Raw genomic sequence first — 27,868 nt, 5'->3', positions numbered from 1 at the left:
TGGCATGATGGACTAATATTTAAGCTTTTAAATTTAAGATTTCTAGATTGGCTTATACAAATATTTTACAGTTTTCTCACATCTCGAACTACGTCGATTGCAATCAAAGCTGAAAAATCAGTACCTTTCCTTATACTATCGGGGGTTCTACAAGGATCTATCCTTGTCCCTTCCTTATTTAATATTTATCTTCTGGATTTCAATCTATCAGATCTTATTACAGAGGAACCAGGTTCAATCCACTATGCTGATGATAATACTATATTGGCTAGCGACTCACGGCCCAGTATTGCGCTGGAGAAAATATAACAGAAACTTCCACATGTTGAAAACTATTTCAAAAAATGAAAACTTAAAATCAATATAGATAAATGCGGGTTAACGTGCTTTAGGAACTCCAGTGGTTAGGGACATTATCTTGCTGTCAAAGAAAGCACTCTCTTTAAAAATAAACGAAAAACCAATAGCTCTAAGAGCTGAAACAAAGTATTTAGGTTTAAGTTTTCATAATAGGTTTTTATTCAATATACATGCAAGAACAGTTTTAAATAGAGCCAAAATGGTCTCAGTTATGTTAAAACCACTACTTAACTCCAAGCAAGTGTCGAGTACCACAAAAACACTCATATACAAAACATTAATATGACCAATACTATTGTACGGTTTTCCTATTTGGTTCACAATTTCACCTTCTCTAGCCAAGGAAATGGAAACTTTCGAGAGAAAACTGTTGCGATTTTGTTGTGGAAAATTTAGAAAGCCTAACAAAAAATACTATTCTAATAAAGTCATATATGAAACAACAAAAATAACACCCCTGATGGTCTATGAAATAGATATCCTCCTGAAAAAAATAGAACGACTCAGCTCTCATCACAATCCACTAGTTAGGTCTTTAACTGATCCTCAAGTTTAAATGATAATTATAACTTATCACCATTTAATCTCCTAAACGAACAAACTATAAATTAATTGAGACCAGATACGAGTAGAACCCTCTCCGTACCCTTTTTTGACAAAGCATCTCCACTTAATTTTAGAGGATGATACTGTTTAAAAATATACATTCACATAAACCTTTGTTTCCAACGTACAAGTTTTATTTACTCTTTAGATAGTATTCTTCTTTAAGAGTATTTGAAGCTTGTGTTAACTAAGTATATGAATTATATATTTCATTTGTAAATAGATAAGAATATTCCTTTTAGTTTTAATTTTAAGTCTTAGATATAAGTTAAAAAGCAGAAAAGGCAAAGCTGAGATTGTGCGCCAGGAGCAAGTGTACACTTGAATAATAATTTAGTTTAATTTAATCAATGAATTTAATTATCTAAATGTTGAAAACATTTACTATAACATAGTTTATTAAGTCTGAAATATCTTTAAGTCGACCGAATTGTTAAATCTAGTTTATAAGAAAAAAAAAATTACTGATATTTTAATGACTCAATAGAGTTACTTACTTACTTACAGCAATTTGCTACGTTGATTTTGATTGGGGAAATTGCGCTCTCGATCGTCGATCCTATACCGGTTCAGCGTTTATATTTGGAAAGGCTTCAATATCTTGGAAATTACGCAAGCAACGTACAGTGGCTCTATCCTCGACCGGAGCCGAGTACATGGATATCAGCAATGCTGGTAGAGAGGCATTTCACTTGCTAACATTCTTAAAAGAATTAGGATACAATCATCTTAGCCAAATAAAAATGTACAGTGACAACCAAGGAGCTGGAAAGTTGGCCGAGAACCCAGTGTACCACCCTCGGTCGAAACACATCGACATCAGATACCATTTTGTTCGTGAAGTAATCAGAAAGTAGTCCATAACACTCGATTATATTCCGACGGAGGAAATGGTTGCTGGTCGTTCAGACATAACGAATAAATTCTTTACTTCATTTTGTATTCTCAATAAAAGCGGACGCATTTTCACTCACAATCTCTGATAGTTTTCCCTTTAACTGGTGTTTTTTAGAATGAGGAATTTGCAGATATGACACAAAGGTCTAATGTGCCTAGAGACGATAATACGATAATACGCTGATCGCATATTTATTACAATCAGAGGTAAGAAACAAGTCTTGAGGGTTCCTATTATTGTTATTAGTTTGATTTCAACTTTGTGTAGATTTATAAACTCAATCTAAACAAAGTAATTAATACAAAATACGTTTATTTAAATAATTTGACTACGATTAAGTAAGAAGTAATAGTAAAAATTGATGTAAACCTTTTAATGCGAGGCTTATCTATGTTTCATTAACACTTTGAATTCATATTGTTATTTAAACTAGAATTTATTTTAACAAACATTTATTGTGTATGAAAAATAAAAAAAACAACACACATACAAACGGGTATCTAAATATTCTTGTATTCAAAATTAAAAATATTTTTAACACATGCAATGTGGCAATGTGCGTGTGGTATAGTGTGTTTGTGTATGTCTGTTGTTTAAACAAATGACAAGAAAATTTATATTCAAACACCACACCTACAAGATACTTTGACACCAGATGAACATTAAATTAATGAAACCTATAAATGTAAAAACAATATCATATTTTCTATATTTTTCTAATTGAAGAATTGTTGACCTTTTTTATAAATGGTTTTAGAGTTATTTAAAAAAAAATGTGAAAAGAAAATTGGAACTTCTAATATAAGAGATTAAACAATTTCATATGAACCTCTTGTTTTTAAGATACTTAATGGAAGTGGGTCAAAATGCTGTATTTTCAAACATTGTATAGTTAAAATTCTGTAAGATACTGTATGGTCATAATACTGTATGGTTAATATTCTGTGTTTCAAAATACTGTACATTTAAAATACTGCATCTCAAAATGCTGTATTGTCACAATACTGTGTCTCATTCTATTTGTATGTATTTTTCAGCCTATCTACAGCATTTTGCACATACAGTATTTTGAAATACAGTGTTTAGTAATACAGTATTTTAAATGCAGTACATAAATAATGTGTACATATCCAATTTCTTAAATATATGTAAATACTATGTTGTTAATAATATAATATTATTACACAAAATTTTGTTGAAGTTGAATGATTTTTAAAAGGAGGGAATGTGTTAAACAAATTTTAAAGCATTACTTATTTTTAAACACAAAAAAGAAATAATAACTATAATAAGAAAAATATATTAATTTAATAAGAAAAAATCTTCAAATCATAAAAAAAAACAAATAAAATTATTTACAACATCGAAAATACGTATTTAGTAAAGTATATATAAACAAATGTTATGTTATGTACATAAATATTAAAATTTTGTTGTTTTTTTAATTTTACCACGATATCGATATCTATACATAATATGTATAAGTTTTATACAAAAGTGATATATGTAGATATACAAAAATAATAATATTTAACGAAATGTAAAACAATCGATGATTTGCAAAGTACCTCGTCTGTGGCGTGAACATTTCTTTGCAATTCAATATTTTCAGAACAGGCACGATCGTTGCTCTAAAAAAATATGATAAAAATAATAAAGATACAAAAAAAGAAGTAAAACGAATTTTTATCAAAAATAATTTTGTTGGTTTTTCTTATCTTTGTTTTTTTTTCTTATCTCAATATTCTAGAAATTTAAAAATTAAAAGTAAATACTTGGTTGCAACTTTAACTTTGCTTAAGGATTGTTTTGTTTATATTTTAAAGTGTAATTGGTAATGCAATAAATAACCCAACTGAAAACAAAACTATTTAAAAAACTCTATTGAAATTTTTTTTTTTAAATATGTTATTTAAAATGTTTGTATTGTTTATAAAAGGTTTGAATTCGTTGGCCTTAATGCTAAAACCTTACCGAGCAAACATGGGGCATGTGTACTAAAACTCCACCTACTGAATGTGGTTCCGGTTGTGAAACAGCGACCGGAACTGGACCTATTTTGATATACACATTGGAAAAACAATTTGAATACAAAAATTTAATTATAATTATATATTATGTTTATATAAACACACACACGTTATCGCTAAAGGCTATAAATATATTTATTTTACACAGAAAAAATAGAAAGCTCTAATTGATAATAAAAACATGCTTAAGTAAATAAATATTTATGACTCCTGTATAAGTTTTCAAAATGGAGTAACATTTTTTGGGCTTAACAATGCGCAAATCAAGTAACTGACCAGCGGAGCGTGAAGCCACTTGATCTGCGTATGATTGAAACCTCTCAAAAATTCAAAAAAATTATTATTAAGTAATAACAGTTATGTCGTTGAAGAGAACGAAACTAAAATCATTTTGTATATAACTTTAAATTTTGCTTTAATTCGGTCACTCGGGTGTATGTGCATTTTTTTGTCTTCAATGATCGGGATTTAGTATTAAAAATCATTGTTTAAGAAAAGCTTCTTCTTTATATGAAAACGTTAATTGATTACTAAAAATGTCCAGATGGAAAAAACCTTATATATTTTGGTAGCAAAACAACGCACTATTACTACTTAACGAAATATATATGTATGTATGTTTGTATATGGGCCAGTAAAATTCAGAAATACACAAATTTTAAGCATACTCATACATTAATTTGCTATAAATCTATTTTTTTTAAATGTTGTTTTAAAATTAATATAAAGCTTAAGCCAAGGAGATGTATAATACTAATTTGAAATCCTTAGGAACCAAAATAGAGTATATGTATACTGGAACTCAATTTAAGTAAATAGTTTTTTTTTTTTTTTTTTTAAATAAGTTGTCTTACTTAAGTTATATTCAGAATTCTCATCCGGGTCTTTTAAAAACAAATCTGTAATGAAAATGTTTAATAAAACCTTAAATTCGGGCATAATAATTATTATTTTGGGAAGCCTTTGGAGGAAGATTAAAATTATATGTTTACTATAATAATAAATCTCCAAACATTAGGAAATAAGGTAATCATGCATAATTATAATAATTCTAAGCTATAATAAATAAATTTAAAACAGTACATGTAAAATCTGGGTTTTATTTTGGATCAAAACTAAAAGCCAACTTTGAAATCATAATATGGTTGTATCAAATTCCAACAGTTAAACAAAAAAAAACAAGCTAAGACTAATATTGCAGGGGAAATTTATTGGTCTGAACCTCGATCGATTAATAAATATTACGATAGGACTGTAGGACTTTTTCGACTTACTTTTTAGTTATTTTTATATTAAACGAATTGACAGTTGGAGTTTAAAATTTCGCAACTCTGCTTTTTAATAATGTAAAGTTATTGGATTTTTATTTTTGTATGATATGTTAATATGATATTTAAAATTTTACCTGCAAGAATATTATATCATGTAATCAAAAACATGATCTTATACGAAAACGTTCGACAATCACTAATCTACTTGCATTTTTGCTCGGTCAAGAGTTCGTCTGTATTAACACTGATTATTCTAAAGCTTTTGGTCAACTTTCTCATGATATCATCACATTTAAGCTTAGAATTGTTGTGTTCTCTTTAGTTTATCATAGGAATTTCATGAAGTTCCCCAGGGTAGTCATTTAGGACATGTACTCTTTATCTGAGCTATCAATGATGTACTTATTTGTGTACAATACAGTGTTGCGGTAAATTTTACCACAACAAGTTTCACCTCCTTTGTTGCTAACCACCCTTAACGAATTCTTACTGCGGCCCCAAAATTCTAGAAGAGTTTAGTAGAAACCTGGAACATCAGCCAGTGACCTGCTCTCCTAGCATTTTGGGAAAGCAAATTTAACAGGTCTCACCAAACTGTGCGAAAGGATTCCACACCAACAAACTGTGCGACGGTTGGCTCACGTATTGCTGGAATAAGATCATCAAGGCATGAAGGCGATACCCATGCCCAACAATGTGTGCAGGAAAGTCACACCATCTGTAACTTAGTATGGCCGAGAGCCCATCATAAAATATTAACGATAGAAAATCACCCCAAGAATATTCTAATAACTTTCACTTTAATTATAGGCTTGGCTACCGACCTTCTTCAACACGACATAAGTAGTTTTTCCTCAACCTAAATTTAGCGAGGAATTCAACACGATTTTCTAGAAAGTCATTGCTGGAATAGGTTCAAAAGTGAAGAGCTGAACTCACTCACAGAGCTACGGGGTGAGCGCATCACCGCTTTAAAGAGATCGCGTGCGATGAAAGATACCTGGCTTCTCGGTCGCACACCCCAATCTTATGGATGGAGGAAGTTGCGGGACCGAGACAGATCGATCACCATGCAAAAGATCCGAGAGGATTGCCTGAGGGCAAGTAGACGGAAGGGTAAAGCTCACCATGATGATGGTCACTTTTTTGGATTACGCCCTAAAGCGAAGATTAAGGAAAATCGTGTGAACCAAATTTTTTGAAAAATACGAAATTTTTGTACGATAGCTTTTTTTAAGTTTTAGTAAATTGAAGATTTTGTTCTGCTGTGAGGAAATTTGTTGAGGAAGGACTACGCTGTTGGAGAAAGTCAAACAAAGAAGCGAAGTATAGTGTTTTCCTTTGTGTCTTAGAATTTTGCTTTTCTTCTGATGTCCTTCTGACCTTCGCGTCAAATATCTGTTTTCCCGGTACTACGGGAAGTGGTTAACCGTTTGATTTTTTTGTCTTTTGTCGACAATTTTCTTGGAGTGATTTTTCTTGGTTGTGTTTCTTTTTTTTTTGAATTTGTTTAACAATTAATAATTTTCATTGATATTCTTCATACCTTTTTTTTACCGAGATCTGACCTTCTGTCAATCTAAAAATCTCTATTTGTAATTTCGTTGTTATAAAAGATCCCGGTTTTTAATCCCGGCTTCGGCCAAGGTTTTCCAGGCAATAAAAGATAATTTTAATTTCCCATCTGGAAAATAAACCACTCTTTTATTTCATAACTCTGTTTGAAGACTAATTTTTCAGGTCCTGGTTTTGGCAAACTTCCAGTAAAAAGTTTCCTGGTGCCCACTCTAATCAATACGACTTGGAGGAATTCATCTCGTCGTATTTCGATATCATTTGATATCAATTTCATTGATCGCCTTAATTAATAAAATATTTAACTAATCGAAACCCCCCTTAAGCTGAGCTACCGTGCTGGCAATACTTTTATTGCTACCTGTGGTGAATTCTTTCACCTGCTTTTCTCATAAATTGTCATAATAATTCTCGTGGCACATTGGCGTTGTACAATTCCGATTTGTTTAGTTTTAAATAATTAAACGTCCGTCGTCGGGTCGGTACTACGGTGGAAAAAAAATTTACAACAACAGTAACATTTTAATCTATGCGGATGATATAAAAATCTTCGAAATCATAAAATCTATAAACGACCGATTACAAGTCTAGGAGGATATTAACAATTTTGTTATTTGGTGCAAAAATAATGGGCTAAACCTTAACCCAATCAAATGTCAGGCAATGACTTTCTCTAAAAAAAAGTTTGATTGATTTTAAAATTTTACAGCATGCTTTCACAGTTTGAAAGATCTTTTTAATTCTATCTCGATTTCAAGGAGCATATGAACTCGATCGTTTGTAAAGCTAACTCTATATTAAACGTTGGCCTACAGACTAACCAGCATGAGTAAGAATATTCTTTGGTGGTAAGACAAAGCTCGTATTAAGTTTTTCTACGCCAAGATCTGATAATGTTAAAAAAAATATGACCAGCTTTTGTGGTTTACAAAACTAAAGAAAAAAACGGCGTGAAATTCTTAACGTTGCGTTTTGCGTAAGATATAACGAGGGGTATTTTACTTGCGACATATAGGAACTATATGGCAAGTTTTGCATTCGTGCAAAATTTCGAACTCGAGATTTTAATCAAACATGATTCTACAATGGTCCGTCTATCCTGTCTGTCTGTCCAAACTTGGAATTTAAGGTTTTCAACAGATTCAGAGAAAACTAACAGTGATCCCCATACAACTTGTTTGGTCAAAAAATGAAAATTCGAATTTTCTCAAAAACAAATTTTCCTCAAAATTTTATTTTTTAACATTTGTTTTTTAATTTTCTCAGCAAATTTTGATCCGCTTTATTTTCGTATTAACAGTTACATTTGGTAAGCTACCGCACAGTTTACATACAGAGATTTGAACAAGTATATTAATTTGTGTATAGAATTTAGATAAAAATAATTTAAGTAATATTTTTGAAGGAAAATACAAACAAAACCTTCAACGCAAATAGACATTAGTTTAGAGGTATGTTAATAGAAAAAAGGTTAGTATAAATGATAATTTAATAATTTTGTTAGTAAGAATTAACATATTAATAAATAAATAAATATAAATAAATGAATAAATTAGTGTATAAATAATTTAATTAGTAAAAAAATAATTAAAATAAATAAGCTGATAAATAAATAAATAAACAAATAAATAAATGAATAAATAAGTAAATTAATAAATAGATAATTGTACAAATAAACCATAAATAATGAACATAGAGAAAATAAATGAATAAATTAACAATTTGACTAGTAATATATAAACATAGGTACGAATAATTCAAACTAACTAAAACATATCGGAAAAATGGTTAATGAATCAATTGATTAATAAGCGGATTTTCAGAGGTTTCACAATTTAACAAGAAAGTTAATTGATTCTTAGAGAAATCAATTCAATATTTGCCTTCTCATGTAAGTCGGTGGTGGAATGATATCGTGGAAGGTTAAGCATCATTTTTAGAAACTTGTTTTGTGATACTTGCAGTTTTTTAAGATGACAATTTGCACATTTCCAACCAACCTGGCATCCATACAGAAGTATTGCTTGGATACCAAATATTTATAGCAATGCTTCAGAGTTCTGGCAGTATGTTCTCTGAAAGTCAGTTTTTGATCTAAATAAATACCAAGATATTTCAATCTTGGTTCCCATTTAACATTTACACCATTAACGGTAAGTTGATTGCTTGGTAGGTAACAAGATTTTCTCTTTCTACTGAAGATGGCTTATAGTTTGTCAGCATTCAGCTTTATTTTCCATTTAGTGTAATAATAAGTCATCAATTCTATTACGTTTTTTAAAATTTGTCTCAATAGTAAGACTAAATTCATGCGTTAAAAAGATGCCTGTATCATACGCGAATATGGCTATCTGACAACCTGGTAATCTAGGAATATCAGAAGTATACATATTGTACAGTAAAGGACCTAGTACTGATCCTTGCGGGACACCATAGTTGACTTGATAACAGTTAGACGAACAGTTGTTGACGAAAACATTAAAGTAACGATTGGACAAAAAACTTTGGATAATTTTTACAACCTGAAATATACTATCTTGTGCACAATTCCATCGTGCCAAACTGAGTCAAATGCCTTTTCGATATCAAGTAGAATAAGCCCAGTCGATTTGCCAAGAGATCAATTTTTCTGTGATGCGTTTTGAATCCAAATTGTTTACTTGGAAATATCTAAAGCTCATCAACGATGCGTAATATTTTAGATTTCACAATTTTTTTGAACACTTTGCTTATACTACTGAGCAAACTTATTGGTCGATGGCTTGTTGAGAGTTTTGACGGTATTCCAGGTTTAGGAATCGGTATAACCTTTGCATGTTTCCAATTCAATGGAAAACATTGCGTTTTGAGACATGCGTTTATCAAAAACGTAAAAAATTCGAGCCCTGCTTTTTGTAGTTTTTTAAGATAAATGTTTTTTATGTTATGTAGTCCATTTGTTTTTTTGACTTTTAAATTTGAAACGATGTATTTAACATCCTCCCTGGATATATACTGATCCAGGTTTGTTGTTTCACTTACTAGTATTTTAGTAGGATCATCGCTAAGGTATTGAGATACACAATGATTTTTCAAAAATGTTGTTGCAAAGACATTGGCTTTATCTGAATTTTGATAAACAATTTCATCATTATTTTGAAGGTTAGGAATATGTCTGTTTTTCCAACTTACTAAGTTTCTCATTCCAATTTTGATTTCGAAATTTACAGGGTCCCGCGATTTAGTCCGTCATTCCTGTCGGTCTGTCCTTGCTCCTACAGCCTAAACCATTGGGTCGATTGAGTTCAAACTTGGAATTTAAGGTTTTCAGCAGATTTGCGTTAGGCGTTTTTTTCATTATTTTTTAAGATTAAAATTAACAGTGACCCCCATACAATTTTTTGGACAAAAAACGAACATTCGAATTTTCTCAAAAAAATCGATAATTTTTTTTTAAATTTTCCCTAAAATTTTATTTTTTAACTTGGCTTCTTTTAGAAAGAAAAACATATTTTTGTATTCCTCCGAAAAAGTACCGCTCATAGAACCGTTTTTTTGTTTTTTATTTTTCTCAGCAACTAATGAACCGGTTTCAGTAATATTGCCTTTACAATATTTGATTATTAAAAGTGCAATATTTTTGGTTTGGATTTTTAAAAAGATTTTAATTTTTTTTTTTTCAAAATTCTATATCTCAAAAACGGTTCAACATTTGTTTACGAAATTCAAATGTAGGTCGTATATTTAGGATCACTAAACAACTGCATACCAAAAATATTTATAGAACAAAATTGAAAAAAATTATTTAAGAAAAGCCCGCTCTAACGATTTCAAAAAAAAAAAAAATGGAAAAATCAAGTCGTGTTTGATCCTTTGGTATTTAAATTTTTGAAGACAAACTAATTTTTCTGGTAAAATTTTTAACCATAAATTATTCTTTTTTATATTATTTTACTTGTATTAAATATGACCCCCTCCCATGTCACCATATCAAATCCTGTGCATAATCCCCGAAAGAGAGCATTATTTTGGTACCTTTGTATATATGATTTTAAAATATTATTCTTGAAGGTTGTTTCACACATATTTTACTTGCCTTCGCCTATATAAAAGAATAAATTTTAAGTACAAGTTAAAGAAACGGTCAGTCAATAACTAAAATCACTTTTTCAACGTATGTATGTATACTAGGGCGTCCCGTCAAATTTTTTTTTGGAGTAACTTAACGAAAGACCCCTCAAAAGTTGCGTATTGACGAGTACATTATGGAAAAAATAAGAAAACAAAAATCAGGGATACTTTTGGGCCTCTACAGGGCCCTGAAATTTACTAAAATATGCAATTTTTCTTTCTATTTTTTGTATTTTCAATATTTTTTTTTTTTTAAAGTTAAACCATGTTGACAGATGTAAACTTTATTTATTTAGTTATTTAATAGTGTCTTTAGCACTTGGGGCTGATATTTTGAAAGTTTGTAGTACCATTTTTTGTTGGTTTTTATTAGACTTAATTTCTTAAAAAATGGTTAATTTGTCCTTATTAGGTACCTACCAATTATACTATTCGTTCTTCGCAAGATTCCGTGATATTAATTTAGTAGTTATAAATTCTTTTAAATTGTATTCCAAAAAAAAAGTATAACGGATCTATCTAGTTAACTGCGGTCGCAAATTCAAATTAAAAAATATATCGATCCGGTAGCCACAAACATAATTTTTGTATGTATTTGTTCGATTCCCTTCATCGCTAGTAAAAAAGCCGCCTACTTGATTCTTTTGAAAAATTCAGTTTTCTGGGACGTTTTCTATAAAAATTTTTGCAGCTAGGAAAAGAAATTAAATAAATCAATAATTGTTGAAGTGTTTATATTAGTTTTCGCTTTGTGTTATAATTGGGTTGTATTTTTGCTATTATTTAATCGTATTCGTCAAAATGAGTTCTGGACCTCGTCGACAATAGAGAAACAATGTGTCCCTTTTTTGGGCCCTTTAGAGAACTTAAAAAAAATCAGTTACCAACAATGAAAAAAGTAATAAAATATGTTCTTTTGTCACAAAGCAATCTGAAAACAAAATATAATGGTACAAATCCGACGAATTCCGAAGCTTTTCATATTGTGAGCACAGAAATCGAAAATATTTGGAAAAGTGCGTCGATTTCAGTTGTGTGTCATAGTTCGAATCTTACAATTAATCAAAATTCACTTCGATAAATATTTGACTCTTAAAAGATATCCTAATTCGAAAAAAAAAATTTAAGCTATAACAGCAAATTGCAAGACTTTATCAATCTTTCAAGTACAAAATTGTTTGACATTGCATTGTGTAAGTATGATGCATTTGATAAATGTCATTGTGAAAAGGATAAAAAAGTACCTGTTAATGAAAGGTCATTTTTAATAGACCAAAGAAGTGATAGAAAAATGGTGATCGGTGCTGTTGACAAAGTTGAAACTTTAAGAATTGAAAAGCGAAAAGAACGTTGTGCATTAAATTACCAAAGAGTTTTTTTCTTCTGTCTTACCAAGTTTATTGAATGTGGTCGATACAGCAGAGTCCGTTGAATCTATAGAAAGAAGAAACAATTCAGTGGAACCATCCGAGACAGTCTATATATCAGAGCCATCAACATCTTTAGGTTAGCGCAATTTACTTGATCTACCATCTGTAGCAAGAGTTTGCGACAGATACGGCCTTTCTTTCTGCAGCGGTGGCTTCAGCAGTTCTCCAGGACGTTGCAATTATAAAAGCCGATAATACCACTCTTGTTATTGATAAAAACAAAATACATCGAGCATTGTTGAAATCAAGGGACAGTTTATCAAACCAAAATGATAATATCTTACGTCGAAATATATATTTTGATGGAAGAAAAGATAAGATTCAGAGAAAAAAGATGGGCTTCATTATCAAAAACAAGTTCTAGAAGAGCATATTTTAATTCTTGCAGAACCACAATCAATATTCTTGGGTCACGTAACTCCGAAACATGGTACAGGAAAAGAAATATGCAATTCAATTTTATATTTTTTTAAAGACAAGGGATTTGATTTACATACTATTCTCTGCATTGGATGTGATGGGACTGCCACCAATACGGGTTGGAAAGCAGGAGTAATTCGTAACATGGAAATGGAACTAGGTCGACCATTACAGTGGGCAATATGTTTACTTCATGCGAACGAATTGCCACTAAGACATCTTTTCACCAACTTAGATGGATCTACTTCGGGACCTCGTGAGTATTCTGGCCCGATTGGTAAGGCACTAAATGATTGTGAAAACACCAAAGTTTTTCAGTTTTCACCTGTTGTCGGAAATGTACCTGACATTGACCAAAAAATCGTAGATCATTTGAGTACAGAACAATAATATCTCTTTGAAATGTGTCAAGCTATCAAATCGGGTTACTGCTCTCCTGGATTAGCAAATCGTCAGCCTGGGAAAATGGCACATTCAAGGTGGGTCACAACGCCTAATAGAATACTAAGACTCTATGTGGTTTCCAGTACTCCATCTGAGATTCTAAAAGTGCTTGTGGAATACATATTCAAAGTGTACGCACCAGTTTGGTTTTCTGTTAAAAACAAACAGTTATTAATAGATGGAGCCGATCACATATTTGATTTTATATTCTTCTCAAGATGGTTACCGCAAAATTTGAAATTAATCATCGATGCTGTAATTGAAAGAAATGCTTTTTATGCGCACCCCGAGAACCTTTTAGTGGCAATGCTCTTCGACAAAAGGATTTATGTCAGAGAACTTGCTCTAAGACGGATCTTTAAGGCCAGACAAGAGAATATATCGAACCGTATATTCAAACCACCAAATATAAAATTTAACAGATTATACCGATATAATTTTTTGGAATGAATGTGAAATAACTTCACCACCTGTTTTAAAAGATTTGTCAGATGAAAAGCTTTCACTGTTGTAAAACAAGAAGAACTCAAAATTCCGGATTTCCCATGTCATACAAAAAGTGTTGAAAGATGCATCAAATTTGTGACTGAAGCAAGCCAATCCGTCATAGTAGCAAAATCAAGAGATGGACTCATAAGGAACAAAATTGAATCCAGAATGAAAATGCCTTCTTTTAATTTCAAGGGCGAATTTAAAATGTGATGTTATATGTTTTTAAGCGTTCTCAAGCGTTTCCAATATTTCTATTATTTCTACAAATATATTTTTTAAGAATTTAATTTAATTTTTAAAATCAACTTTAACTTTAATTTTATAAATAAAACAATAAAGTAAAATAATAAAAAAAATATAGTGGTTTTTTTCTTTTTAAAAATTTTCAAACGTCGGTAGAGGCCCAAAAGTTATGTCCGATTCAAAAAGTAAGATCATAAGATCACTTTTGATACCCCTTTTGATGAAAAATTCGAGATTTTTTTTTCTCCATGAAACGATAGGATAATGTACAGTGACTGCCATCAACATTCGGTTTTTGATATTTTTTTTTACTTCGACTTGGTGTTTAAAAATAAAATATATACAACTATTTCTTGCTTGTGAAAAAAGAATTTATTATTAAATGGTATAATTTTTGGTTACCAAACTAAAAGCTCAACAAAAAAATAGAAAAGGAACACAACTTTAAGAAAACATAGTTCATTACTATTCGATTTTTTCTAAAAACACAAATGCATCGTTAGGAAATTCATTTTTTAAGAAATGATTTAATATTTTGTCGGATAACCTTGATTGGATATGACTCCTTGAAGTCTTTGAGGAATGTTTCTTATAATTTTGGAAAGATATTCAACATTTATCTTGTTCCATTCTTCTTGGAGTCGAATTTTAAGTCCACTTATTGAAGTAACGGGGTTTTCACGAACTCTTCGATCCAATTCATCCCACAAATTTTCAATGGGGTTTAAGTCTGGGGATTGCGCAGGCGTTTGGATAACTTTTGGACAGTTATAGAATAGCCACTCTCTAAAAACATGAGCCTTATGTTTCGGATCGTTGTCCTGGTAAATTTTTTCAGCACTTTGTCTCAAATTTTCTCTCAAAATTCTCAAATATTGTTCTTTGTTCATAATGTCGTCGATGAAAACAAGATTCCCCATGCCTTTTGCAGATATGCAACCCCAAACCATGACGTGCCCGCCGCCATGTTTGACAGTTGGTTTTAAATTTTTGCCCTTTAGCTCTTCGTTAGGTTTCCGCCAAACCATAATGTCTGAACCAAAGAGATTAAACTTACTCTCGTCGGCTTCTTTCGGGCAACACGACCATTTTAGCCATATGCTTTGATGGTACGACGAATGGTTGATGCAGATATTTGCTTTTTGCATTCAATTCTGACTTGTTCAACTATTTTTGGGGCACTTAAACGAGGATTAGCTTTGATCTTTCGTACTATAAGCCGTTCTTCTTTCGCCCTGAGTTTTTTTGGTTGGCCCAACTGCTTCTTTGGCTCGATTCTTCCCTTATTTTTGTGTCTCCGGACTATATCCCTGACAGTGTTTGGCTTCATATTTAATAACTCTGGAATTTTCTTGTAAGTTTTACCTTTTTCGTGTTGAATAATCACAAGCTTTCTTGTTTCAAGACTCGAATTGTACTCGAAAACAAACCGAATATTAATGGAGCGTTTACATTCAGCCTTTATGCGTTTACATCTAATAATCTCAGCGGAGGATGGTAAATGGCGGATAATTTTTGATCAATTGAAAAGAATATATTCATTCATAAATAAAATAAACAAATGCTAAGATTTATAATAATGTTTATAAGTGGAAAATATGAAAAAAGAAATTGCATGATAAAAACCGAATATTAATGACACTCACTGTATACACATTATAACTATATAGGTATTACGTGCAACCTCTACAACAACTGCTTACGTGTAACTTCGTTACTAAAATCCATTTCCATATGAATAATTAAGTTTGATTTCAATATCTGTGTTTGTGTTCGACATTTTTAGTCGAAAATCAATTTTTTATCAATTCTATATAAATTGGGAATTTTTTCCCAATTTATATAGAATAAAATAATTTTGATGTCAAGACCTTTATGTGCATTATGTTCTTTAAATAATCGAATAGAATATCAGTTTTTATCAACTTTGTGAAGTATTTTTTGGAGATACTTATTTGTTGATAAAAAAACTGACTTTTCAATTTTTTTTTTCAAATTTAACCAAATCCTAGAACCAATTGAGAAAAATTTTAAACAAAGTATTGTTAACGGTTTGAAAATTTACTAGTTAAAAAAAGAAATTATATTTACTAAGATAGATCAAAACATTGAACCTTTCTTTTTCGTTGTGCTAAGGAGTAAATTGCTTGTTGAATTTTGTTGAAAAACTAGCATCCAAATAAGTCTAAAAAGTAACCGTTCGTAAAAATAAACAAAGCAAATACGCTTATACTGACCTATTAATTAGAATTCCAAATTCTGACTGGACCATTCCATCCACTGCTCTTATAAGAATAATTGCACAGATGTCATATGGAAGTGCTCAAGTTTAATACAGGCAGACTTAAGGATCCCGCAGTCAGTCAATAACTATCGAAAACTATTGGTGTGCTGCGAAAAATGTGTTCATATCCAGTAGCCTGGCTTTCTAAAGAAACTTGGACAAGGAAGGAGAAAACAAACCCAAAAAGCTCGCATCGCAGCTACCCTAGCAGCAGTGAGAATCGAGTTTAACCAAGTGCGTGAAATCTGTTAGTAGTTGTAACACTAAAACCTTCTACATGATTACAGACGGATCCCTGGTGGTTTCGATTAAAGGTGAAAAGAACACTTGTCTTAGGTTTTAAATCTTGTTTCCAAATGAAGTGTTACCAATGAAGTAAACCCTATGTGTGTCCAGTGAACCAAAAATAAAAAATATATTAGATGGGGCAACAGCCCAAGAAGAACTTGGGCCTAGTGACTTACAACTCTCGCAACCATTTCCGTGTTCGAGTAATGTTGTCAGAGACCTACAGTTTATATACCGAATCCAAATGGCTAATTTTCCAGAAAGAACTTTTCATGACAAGAATTACTATTGCAGGATTTGTGAATTCCTCGCAAGAGGCACTACCAGCGAAAACTTTTTTTTTGTTAATTACGGTGGCACAGGGATCAAATCGATACCCACCATCTCTTCATCGATTTTAAAGCCGCGTATGACAGCATCCATAAGGAAGAGCTCTACAGAGCAATGTGCAGTTTTGGCATCCCTGTCAAGCTTATCCGTTTGTACAGAATGACGATGGAGAAGGCACGCTGCCCTATCAAGGTCAGAAGAGATCTCACCGATGCATTTGATGTCAAAAAAGGTTTTAGACAAGGCGATGCACTGTCATGCGACTTCTTCAACATCGTTCTGGAAAGAATTGTGCAAAACTCAACCGTCAACACTACAAGCACAACCTTAGAAAGGTCCATCCAATTACTCGGATACGCAGATGATATTGACATAATTGGAAGATCAAAACGTGATGTCAGTGGAGCATTTTTGAGCATTGCGACGGAAGCGAAGAAGATGGGTCTAGTGGACAATGAGGGCAAGGCCAATTATATGCTGTTATCAAAAAACGACATTGAATAACGTCCCATGGACAGTTATAACCTAGAGGTAGTTAAGGACTTTGTTTACCTAGGCACCGCTATAAGCACATGTAACGATACCAGCGCTGAAATCAAACGAAGAATAACTTTTGCAAATCGCTGCTTCTTTCGACTTAGAAGGCAATTGAGAAGTAAAGTTATCTATCGAGCATCTAAAATCGCCATCTATAAGACACTCATCATCCCGGTTCTCATTTATGGCGCTGGGCCCTGAACTCTGTCAAAGAAAGATAAGAGAGTCTTAGGATGCTTCGAGAGAAAAATTCTTTGGACGATTTTTATTCTAGTATGCATAGATGGAGAATGGAGGAGAAGTTATAACGACGAACTGTACAGTGACATTGACCTAGTTAACAGAATTAAGGCCCAGGGGGTCAGATGGCTTGGTCATATAGAGCGAATGGACATCAACGCTCTAGCCTTGAAGGTCCTCGAATCCAATCCCCAGTGACGGTGCAGTAGAGAAAGGCCGAGGCTCAGGTGGGTGAAGACCTCACCCAACTTGGCGTGCGAAACTGGAGACAGCTAGCTAGGGACAGAGCTGGCTGGAGACGCATGTTGGTTGAGGCTCAGGTCCGCTCCGAACTGTAGTTCTACCTTAAATAAGTAAGTATGGAAACTGAGAGCTACAGAACACTGGAAAAAAGGAAAAATCGTCAATCTAAACAAAAAAAAGGAAGAATTTAATACGGACCCTACAATTTTACCTTAAGCATCTGAAGGGTGGAGAGAAATAGAAATCGTGGGGCCAGGAATCGGCAAAAAATAAAAGAATCAGCCTTGGAAGTTCCTCATTAATCAATTTTTCTGGACAACCGGTAAAGATGGTAGCAGATTTCTAATTTCTTGTCCATGTATCCAATGCTGAGCTCCACGCGAGAAGAAGGATTGTTGTATTGTGATCCAAGCGATGTAGTGGAACCCTCTCTATCAAGAGGGCAGATAAAAGGGCTGATCTAGAAGTACTTGGTGAAGAACGATTGAAAGAATCAGCACGACGGGGGAAGAAATGGAGCAATCGTAAACCCTCTTAAATGCGTGTGTACGAAAAGACAATAGAAGATTTAGAAGAACTTTAGACACACTTTTCAGGGTTAACAGTTTTGTCGATCAAACATTAAACGTCATGGATAAATTAATTCTACCTTTGGGTTGTATTTATGTAAGCTATTATTCTTGACCTCAAAATATTTAACATAGATTTACAAGTAATTGATAGAGTTCTTATAAAGACTAATATAAAAAAAATATATAATTCAAAAATTTCCAATCGAAAATAATAAATAGCTATGTAAGAACATAATTGATCCAATTGACATCTTGTTGTTAAATAATGAGCCAAACCAATATTTTGTTTTTATTTTAAAATTTGTATTTTTAAAACAGAACAATGATTTCAATAAAATGAGATTTTGTTAAGAAAAATGTCCAATATCATTAACGTCTCTGGTTTTCCAATATAGGGACTTGACAACTTTGAATTTAGTTTGTGAACGCACCTTTTTTCTAATCATAGAACTGTCGCTGTGGTTTTATTAGGTAAACTCAATATTTTCAATACGGTAGAGTACATGAAATAGCAACGCCTGCAAACTATAAAAATGTTGTATCGAAACTCGGAGTCGGTGATAGAAAAGGTAATAACAACTTTAGTGAACAAATATGGGTCTAACGATCTAAATCTGTCAATTCCAAGGCGGCGTTGGACGTCACTCATTTGGACTTACATTTTGGCGTATATAGATAGATAAATAGCTTCTTAATGACCGACAATACGGCTTTTACAGCAATAGGACCACGGGTGTTCTCATGGTTCATCCCACCGAACAGTGGAGGAAATATTTACATCGTTTTGGAGAAAGTAAGATTATTGCACTTGATATTTCAAAAGTATTCGATAGGGTTTGGAATCAGACTCTCTAATCGAAAATGCGTGCTTTCGGTTTTTATGAAGCATTCCTTCATTGGATTAGTAATTATCTTTCGGATTGTTCAACACAATATGTTTTGGATGGGTTCAAGTCCGAAAACCACAAAGTAAATGCTGGTGTGCCACAGGGCTCTGCTCTATCACCAACACTCTTTTTCATTTTTATCACCTGCTTGCTTCTTATAATCTAATACATTCTTTCGCTGACGTTATGAGTTTTAAATTTTTAAAGTCGTTTTAAGACTCACATCCATCTCCTTTGGATGTGGAACTGCAACTGGAAAATATGATTAGCTCATTAGATTCCGACCTTCACACCATTGCACAATGGAGAATAAAAAATCACGTGGAATTTAATGCTTCGAAAAATCAATGCTGCCCTGCTATTGTTTAATCGAGTAATCGTTTGCAAGTTTATTATTCATTAATCTTTTTTCAATTCTAGATAACTTAAAAACTTGAATTAATGAAAGTTTTTCAAAACCTTGGATTAGAATTTGTAACCTTTTTTAAAAAAAAGAAAATGCTTTTCATTGATTTCATTTAATGTTGGAAACCTTTGTTATCGTATCACAATTTTCCAAGAAAGTGTTTTTTACTCTCATTTTCTTCAACTTTTAATTAATACTTAATACTGTTGATAAATGATAACATGAATTTTCGTAACTCCAATTTGAAATCGAAACCAAATAAGAATGGAGTATAAATCATGCATTTTTTTCTTAACACAAAAACTTTAAAAATCAAAGACACAAAGAAGAATGTGTGTATTTGTGAGTTTTGACATAAAATGTCAAAAATGACATAAAATGTCAAAAAAGTGTTGAGCGTGTCATTTTGTATATTTTTATATGTTCATGTTTATTTAATATTACGGTGTAATAAAAAGTAGTTAGTGTGTTTTTTAATTATGTTTTAAGAAAATACTGCATTCCACTATAAAAATAAATATAGAGAGCAACAATATTTGAATAAAGAAATATTTTATAGCATGTTTTTATATCTTCTTCTTCACCTGCCATAATTATTAATTTTCCATCATCTGTAAGATTTAGCACATCTTAGAGGGAATTTTTGTGTGTTTTGGTTTTAATTTTTTAGTTTATATTATTTATTAATTATTTAATATAAGGATTTGCGTAAGTCCATATTTGATTTTTTATTTTTGTAATTAATAATGATTTATTTAACACGTAGCATAGCGGAAGTGTGTATAGTTCAGGGAAAGAAATAGAGAGAAAGATGGGAGAAAGTATAATACGATAATAGATGAGAAAGGATACTATAGATACATTTATACAATGAAATAAGATAAACATTAATTGTGTTGGGAAAGTGAGAAAGATATGGGGCCAAATAGTTTACTACTCTACAGGGCAGTGGGACTTTGTGCATATAAGGTGCAGCAATAAGGATAGGGTCTTGAGTGTTTTTGTTTTTATTTCTTATGGGAATTTTCCCATTGTGAGTTAAAATTTTGTATGGCCAAAGAAAAGCACCTGCAAATCCTCCTAGAGGGCCAAGTGGAATTGGAAGTGGAGCCATTGATAGAGATACATCACGGTCTCGAGATTTTTCCTTGTCTGTTTCCGGTGGACTCTTGCGGGATGATTTTTCTTCTTCGACGACTTCTTCGATTGGAGGCTATTTTTAAAAAAAAAAAAAGAATCGTCAATTTTTTTTTTGCTGATTTTGTAAAGGGGCTTTAGAAGAATTATTAATTACTTATTTATTACATAACAAAAATATTAGAGATATAATGCATTAACATCATCAATAAAGGTTCTATGAACTTTATTAGCTTGCCCGTTGTTGATCAGGTTTTCAATAATTGAGGGACGGTTTTCGTGACATGTAGCCCCAAATCACTAGAATGACACCATGATTCTTGGTAAAACTCTTCTTCATTGAAGTTTTTATCAAGGAAGTGTAGATCAAATTGCCCATTTTACAGAAAACTTTGCGTTTAAAATTTCAATTTGGATGAAAACCCTAGTTCATTAAATATTCAAAATTATACGAAAACTGATTGGGATAGATACAGGAAGGTACTTCAAAGCTTAAAAAAAAACGGGAATATTTAGTCATTTCCTTAACGCTAGTGAACTTAAAGTTAGATTCGCTCAAAAGAAAATGTGAAATACTTTTTAACCGAGCTAATGACACAAGACTAGTTTCTCTTTAGGATTATTATAAAGATGTTATAAAAAGGCATTAAGGGAATTTAACCGATCAAAAGCAGAAAATGGCACACAAAAGCGATTTAATCTAATTTGCAAGGTAATACAAAGATTCCATAATTATCCTTGTATTAAAGGTATTCAATTAAAGTTCTGAGACGAGACTTAGTATCTGGGTCTTATTTTAGATAACAAACTAGATCGGAAACGAAAACAGAGCCCTACTTAATCGCTTTTACCTTCGAAATGATATAACACAATGGCGATCTGAATACTGTGGTGTCATACGGTTCAATGACGATTCCTTGGCAAATGCCATAATCGCCGAGCGAACGGGACCAAGTCCCTTGATAGTGACGAAGGTTGAGCTTCAGCTCATCTTCAACTCAATACAAAACAAAAAGTCAGCAGGTGTCGGTGGTATATCCAACGTTGTATTAAGACATTTACCGATGGAAGCAATTGACATTTACACCACGCTCTTCAATAATGCACTGAATAATGCATATTATCCAGTGCATTGGAAGACTGCTGTGGTTCATCCTCTCCCGAAAAAGGGAAAGGACAACTCCAACCCGTCAAATCTTTGGTCGATAAGTCTTCTTCCGAGCATCAGCAAAGTTTTCGAAAAGATCATTAATAGGGCTCTGACTAAGTGCGCTGCGGACAACAAAATAATTCCGGATAAACAGTTCGGGTTCAAGGCGGGTCATGATACAATTCATGCTGCGTCTAAACTCGTTTCTGATATCCAATGGAATAAATCAAAACAACAATGCACAGGTGCTGTTCTGGTTGATTTGGAAAAGGCCTTTGACACCGTATGGTTAGAGGGTCTTTACCTAAAACTGAGCAGGCTTGGAATAAGCAAGCCATTGTTGTATATACTTTATGATATGCTTAACGGTAGAAAGTTTGTTGTCAAAAGTGGCAATGTAACTTCTACCACAACATTATCAATTAAAAATGGTCTTCAACAGGGAGCGGTGAATTCGCCGATTCTCTTCAGCATTTACACCAGCGATCTGATAGGTAGTCTTACAAAGGCAATTGCGTACACCGACGATCTAATTGCGTGCAGAACGGCCCGAAAGGTTGAGGTTATTAGAATTCTCTTGCAGCGTGATTTCGACAAGATTCAGCGATATTGCGACGACTGGAAACTGAAAATAAATGTCCAGAAGTCGGAGACAATTCTGTTCCGGACTCCGTTGGCTGGAGCCACGAGGGATACGTGTAAGAAATGGAGCAAGATGGTCATCGTTGATCTTCACGGGCAGCCATTAGCGAGCAAAAGCGTAGTAAAGTACCTCGGTATCTGGTTACATCAGTATTTATATTTCGACAGACATATAAATGCTGCTCTGACCAGGGCCATAGGAGCCTTCGCTCTGACGAAACGGCTGTTTTTTAGCAGTCGGCTTGACCCCAGAGTGAAGGTATGGTTGTCCTGTGTGGTTCAACGTTGCCCCTTCCCAGATGGAGAAGTTTCGGGTGTTCGAGCGGCAGTGTTTACGACGCTGTACCGGCTTATACCGAACAGCCGAATCTTCCTATGTGCATTACTATTCCAACGAGGTCTTATACAACAGGGCTCGAATCAACAGAATTGACAATTTCGTGATAAAACTTGTTCGAGGTCACATTGCAAGAGCTATGTCTTCGACCAACAATTTAATTTTCGTGGCGTTCTATCCGAACGACGAGTATTCTGAACGTGCACGCTTGAGCGGCTTCATTCATTGTTTATTTCAGTTTTATTGCCTTGTTTATGATTCGGAAATATAGATAAATCTTTTCATATATGACGAAACACACCTTGGGAAAGAGAGAGTTTGGGACGCCATCAAGACCTGGGATAAAGTTTACCATGAGGCATACGATTTTGGCAAGTAGGTACCATTTCTTCAGTTATTGTAAAAGATGAAAGAAAGGTTTGAGTGCAAACATCTAAATAACTAAAGTAGTGTGGATCAGGATCATGAAGATGTTAAGTATACGATTTGCTAAAGTATTTACCAAATAGATTTGATATGGTTGTTGGATCTGAGGAGATTATGTTGGAGAAACTAATTGAAGGTGAAAACCCATCAGATTTTCGTTTGACATTTATAAACTTGAAAAATGGCCTTGCATCAGAAAAAAGGTTATTTTCCATTTGCTTAAGGTATTTCTTAAAAAGGGATTCCCTTAATTCAGAGAATGAATTATAAAAAGATCTTTCAAAGCTTGTTACGGTTATTTCTTAGGATACGCAGCCCTCTATTGTACCAAAGTGAAGCAGAGGTGAAATCTTTATACGAGAGAACGGTAGTGATTCTTCAATACAGTATGAAAGAATCAAATAATACCAATTTGTAAGGGACTCTACTGTTGAGTGGAGGGAACTTAATTCAAAGTCGGATGAGCTAAGAAGATTGTTGAGTTTGGAGAAATCAGCACTACGAAAATCAAAAAAGTTATTCCCCATTTCAAAAAAGTTGTTTTCAAATTCAATGGGGAACGAGAGATTAAGGGGAGGATGTTACCGATCCAAGGTTGAGAGAAGGTGAGGGCTGGCGGAGACAACACAGTTATCGCAACAACATGAGAATATGAGATCGAGGTGTCTCCCCATAGAGTTTGCTATTCCATTTAGTTAAAAAAGACCACGATCAGACAGACAATCAATGAACAACGATTCAGAGGAGATGTTAGTTGGAAAGAAGGATGTGTGATCATCTGAGATTGGCCAATTGAGATGGGGAAAATTAAAGTCGCCAAGAACGATGATCAAATCATTAGGTTGAATAGTCGTTAGTGAAAAGTTCGGTACTAAGGATATCAGGTGTGAGTTTGGTTTCGGTAAGGCCAAAGATGTCATAAGTAAGGTTTTGGGAGCTATTAAAGACGGCAGACGTTTTAGACCTTCAAGTTAGGAGCGATAGTATTTCTTCATATCTGCACGGGATATTCGGATATGAGATAATCGTTTTGAAGAGATAAAGGACGCAAAAGAGGTTAGGTCTTCTCTCATTTTTTGAGGAGAAATTTTAAAACCATCGTGAAATTTCAAGAATATTTCTATAAGTGCATCACGTTTATTAGGGAGGCCTTCGTGGAAGATTAAAACCTTTAGGTTTGAATTTTTTTTATCTTCAAAGCAAACAGAATCTGGTTTGTTGTGCAGGAAAGCTATGTAAAGACGAACATTATTGTAGATTTTGTGGTCTCAAAGTATTGGCCTCAGATTGTTAACTTGACATTTGGATCGTTGAATTAAGGAATCCTTGTGGCACTTGGGAAACTGATGAAGAAAAAGTAGGGTTAAGGGTGTGAAAATGGATGAAATTTGGATACGCGGGTGTTTTGGCAGGAGGATCAACCTTCGGAGGACGCAGGAATTCCCTAGAAACATTCTTCTTTATCGATCGATATTAACATAATCAGTCTATCCCATTTCGTAAAAGACTCAAATTGGTTTCATTGAGCTTACAAGAAAGCATCAAGATTCATGTGCCTATGTTTGTCCTTCCACGGCCGACTTCTTAACCTAACCTTATCTTCTTTATGAGCGTTAAAAGGGTACACAATTAACCACTTTTGAAATTTCAAACCTTCTGTAATCAATGTTGCAGAACTATTGGTAGTTAAGAGTTAAAGTTCTTTGTGGACCTATATATTGATGTTTTGAAAGGATTTTTTAGGTGCAATTCTTTTTTATTAAAATTGGTCTTAAGGAAAATAAGTTAATTTTAGAAATGGCTTTCAGAAGAGTTTAAACAAACTTACATCAGGCGGCCGAACAGGTTCGAGTGGTGCCATGAACTGCACAAGTTTTGTAGATAATTGATGCCACATTATAGATGCTTCGCAATATGCACACTCAGCGGCCTAAAGAAAAGAGAAATCATAAATTGTAGTTAATAAATATTTTAGGGTTAAAATATGTTTGTTAAAAAGTAACTAATTCCACAGCATAAATATAAACCTTAGGTACTTTCCATCAAAACCAAATTTAATAAGACCTTTGGCAAAGGCAAGGCTTGATTATACACCAGCTTAAATTGTAAAAACAAACCTTTAACGAACAAATATGACTGCTCAATCCAACACGTGCTGCTGTGACCATGCATTTCAAAAGCTTTGAGGTGTTTTCGCAAACTGTTGTATGAATTCCTGTGTGCTGTTCGACATCCTGTAGCTCCATTTGTTTAAGCAGAATATCTAGCATAAGAATGCAACATGTAAGATTGTGTTCGGCATCTGTTGAGAATTCCGTGTGACGGTTAGTGGGAGCTTCATCATCAGAAATAGCTGAGGTATTTCCAGAATCGTCTTCGACAACCGGAGCTGAAAATTTTTAAGTATGAGAATAATTTATGAAGGTAGGTTGGAGAATTTTATGAGTCGTTTACAAATCGAACTTCTCCTGGGTGGATTTGGTAGGTCCTTGTCACCCTTAATTTGTGGTTTCTGTCCTTTGACTTCTTTTTCCTTCAAAATTTCATGCTGAACACCGTACTTCATGATGCGTACACCATCACCAAACATTGCAAATAACTGAACTAGAGGTATTAGAATTTCTAGTTTTGTCAAAATTTGCAGCCAATGTAGAGCTTGCTGCTGAACCTTAGCAGTGGTCTTCTCAAATCTGATCGCAACAAAATTATACATTGTTCTGGCATCGAATCCGAGTGGTGACATTTCGGGATCTAAAATTTTACTGAGCACGATTTTTAATTCGTGCAACTCCTTTTCGGCAACATCATTTGTAATTGCTTCCATCCAGTGTGGCATAACGTAGTCCCAAATCTCAGATGTGATTACTTCATATGGCACTAGGCATATGAGACGTTGAAGTCCTTCTTTTAAATGGCTAGTACGAGAAGCCAGGGTTTCCCAGTGGCCACCGACTCGAGCATATTCTGGTGGATGTGGTAATAGACAAGAAATAAAAACCTGAAATGGTAAAGTAAGTAAATAAAATCTTAAGTTTAAATTAGACATTCAAAACTTACGTTATAATGGATGCGACATATCTCCTTGAGCCATTCACAAACGTGTTCAACTTTAAGCTTTTCAATGGTACTCTCTACCTGTCCGGCAGCTTTAAGGAAAATTAAAAATAAATTTGATCTTAGAATGTGTGTTTATATACTAACCATCATATGAATAAGCTGTTACGTGAAACCAATGAAAAAGCATGCTCAATATTCTTCCTAAGATTTCCACTGGCGTCTCAGCAGTTGGTGTACAACGTCCCACCAAAAGCCAAATTCCATAGCGTCCCAACATTTGGCGTTCTTCGAGTGATATATTATCCTGTTGTCCATTGCCAACTTTCTTGCCATCGGTTGAAGTCGAAGAGCCATCCTTACCGGGTTCAAAATTCAGTGGTTTGGCTTCTCTCAAAAGACTTATAACTGACTCAACCATATTCATTTGCATTTCGGCGTCCATTTGCCAAGCAGGTGGCAAGCTTCGATGCACAACATGATCGCCACCGCGTCGAGTATTATGACGATTGCCATGACATTGAGCGCAATATCGAATGGGATGGTTGCCATTGTAGCTGGCACATTCAGTCGAGAAGCAAATCGAAAAGGCTGACTTTTCGGTGGAGCGACAATTTTTATTCTCGCATACCATTGACACTTGTTGCATGGGATGCAAAATGTCACCAAATGTCAAATTGGCATGTTCTCGATGAATTTCGTTAGCGCATTCAATGCAGAGATATAACGGTGGAGGACAATCGGGTGCATAGGTGATGCTTATGCCATGGTCGTAGCATACTTTGGCTGCTTCGGCGTTGCCCGCATTTGGGCATTGTTCGCGTTGACAAACAAACGGAACAAGATCATCTGAAATAAAATTAGTTTTGATATTTTGTGCAAGTCTGTTATTTTTTTTTTGAAAACAAAATGCACTGCTAGAATTACTTTGTTGTAACAGCAATTATTTCAAGTTATAGGTTGTCTATTTGGACTTACCGTAGCAACAAAGCTACGTTTAATTTTTGTTGCACAAACAAAGAATGCTTTTTAAAGGATAAAAATGTCTTGAATTGGAATCTCACAATAAATTGTATGATAATTTTGCAAACTACAAATCTTTATCTTCTAGATACATTTTAAGTCGTTCAGTATCTCACTTAGTTTTGGTAATTACTCAATAGTTATTAGATGAGGTATTGTTAAGTCAAATCAAGCAAAAGAGGACATCTTTGTTACGGTGTGTCTTCGAAACTTCGTATCCAATTGTCATGCAGTTTTTTTTTTGGTGAAAGAGGATATCACGGAGCAGGTTTTAGGCATAATAAAGTCCGATAATGTAAGTCAACAATTTGTTATCTATACATATACAAATATCACGGACTCATTGATCTAACGTTTCGATGGGAAATATGAATACCAAGTGCCATTTCTGTCGTACATTCAAATGGCCTAAAAAACAACAGGAAAAAAGTTT

The 27,868-nt window shown here is 33.4% G+C and overlaps 1 protein-coding gene across 1 annotated transcript in view; it reads right to left on the bottom strand.

Annotated features, from left to right (window-relative positions):
- LOC129938550 (protein unc-79 homolog) overlaps nucleotides 1-27,868 on the bottom strand; it is an 83,646-nt gene that overhangs the window by 43,650 nt on the left and 12,128 nt on the right. Inside the window, exons 7-14 of the mRNA XM_056046181.1 lie at nucleotides 26,560-27,261; nucleotides 26,416-26,504; nucleotides 25,813-26,356; nucleotides 25,476-25,747; nucleotides 25,187-25,288; nucleotides 20,735-20,879; nucleotides 3,839-3,918; nucleotides 3,433-3,495 (exon numbers count right to left, since the gene is read on the bottom strand). Coding sequence (XP_055902156.1) covers nucleotides 3,433-3,495; nucleotides 3,839-3,918; nucleotides 20,735-20,879; nucleotides 25,187-25,288; nucleotides 25,476-25,747; nucleotides 25,813-26,356; nucleotides 26,416-26,504; nucleotides 26,560-27,261 — 1,997 coding nt within the window. The remainder of the gene's footprint in view (nucleotides 1-3,432; nucleotides 3,496-3,838; nucleotides 3,919-20,734; nucleotides 20,880-25,186; nucleotides 25,289-25,475; nucleotides 25,748-25,812; nucleotides 26,357-26,415; nucleotides 26,505-26,559; nucleotides 27,262-27,868) is intronic.

Source organism: Eupeodes corollae, chromosome 1 (assembly GCF_945859685.1).
Source record: "Eupeodes corollae chromosome 1, idEupCoro1.1, whole genome shotgun sequence".
Lineage (NCBI taxonomy): Eukaryota > Metazoa > Arthropoda > Insecta > Diptera > Syrphidae > Eupeodes > Eupeodes corollae.
The sequence above is the reverse complement of the archived record's forward strand: the minus strand, read 5'-3'. Positions and strand labels throughout refer to the sequence as shown.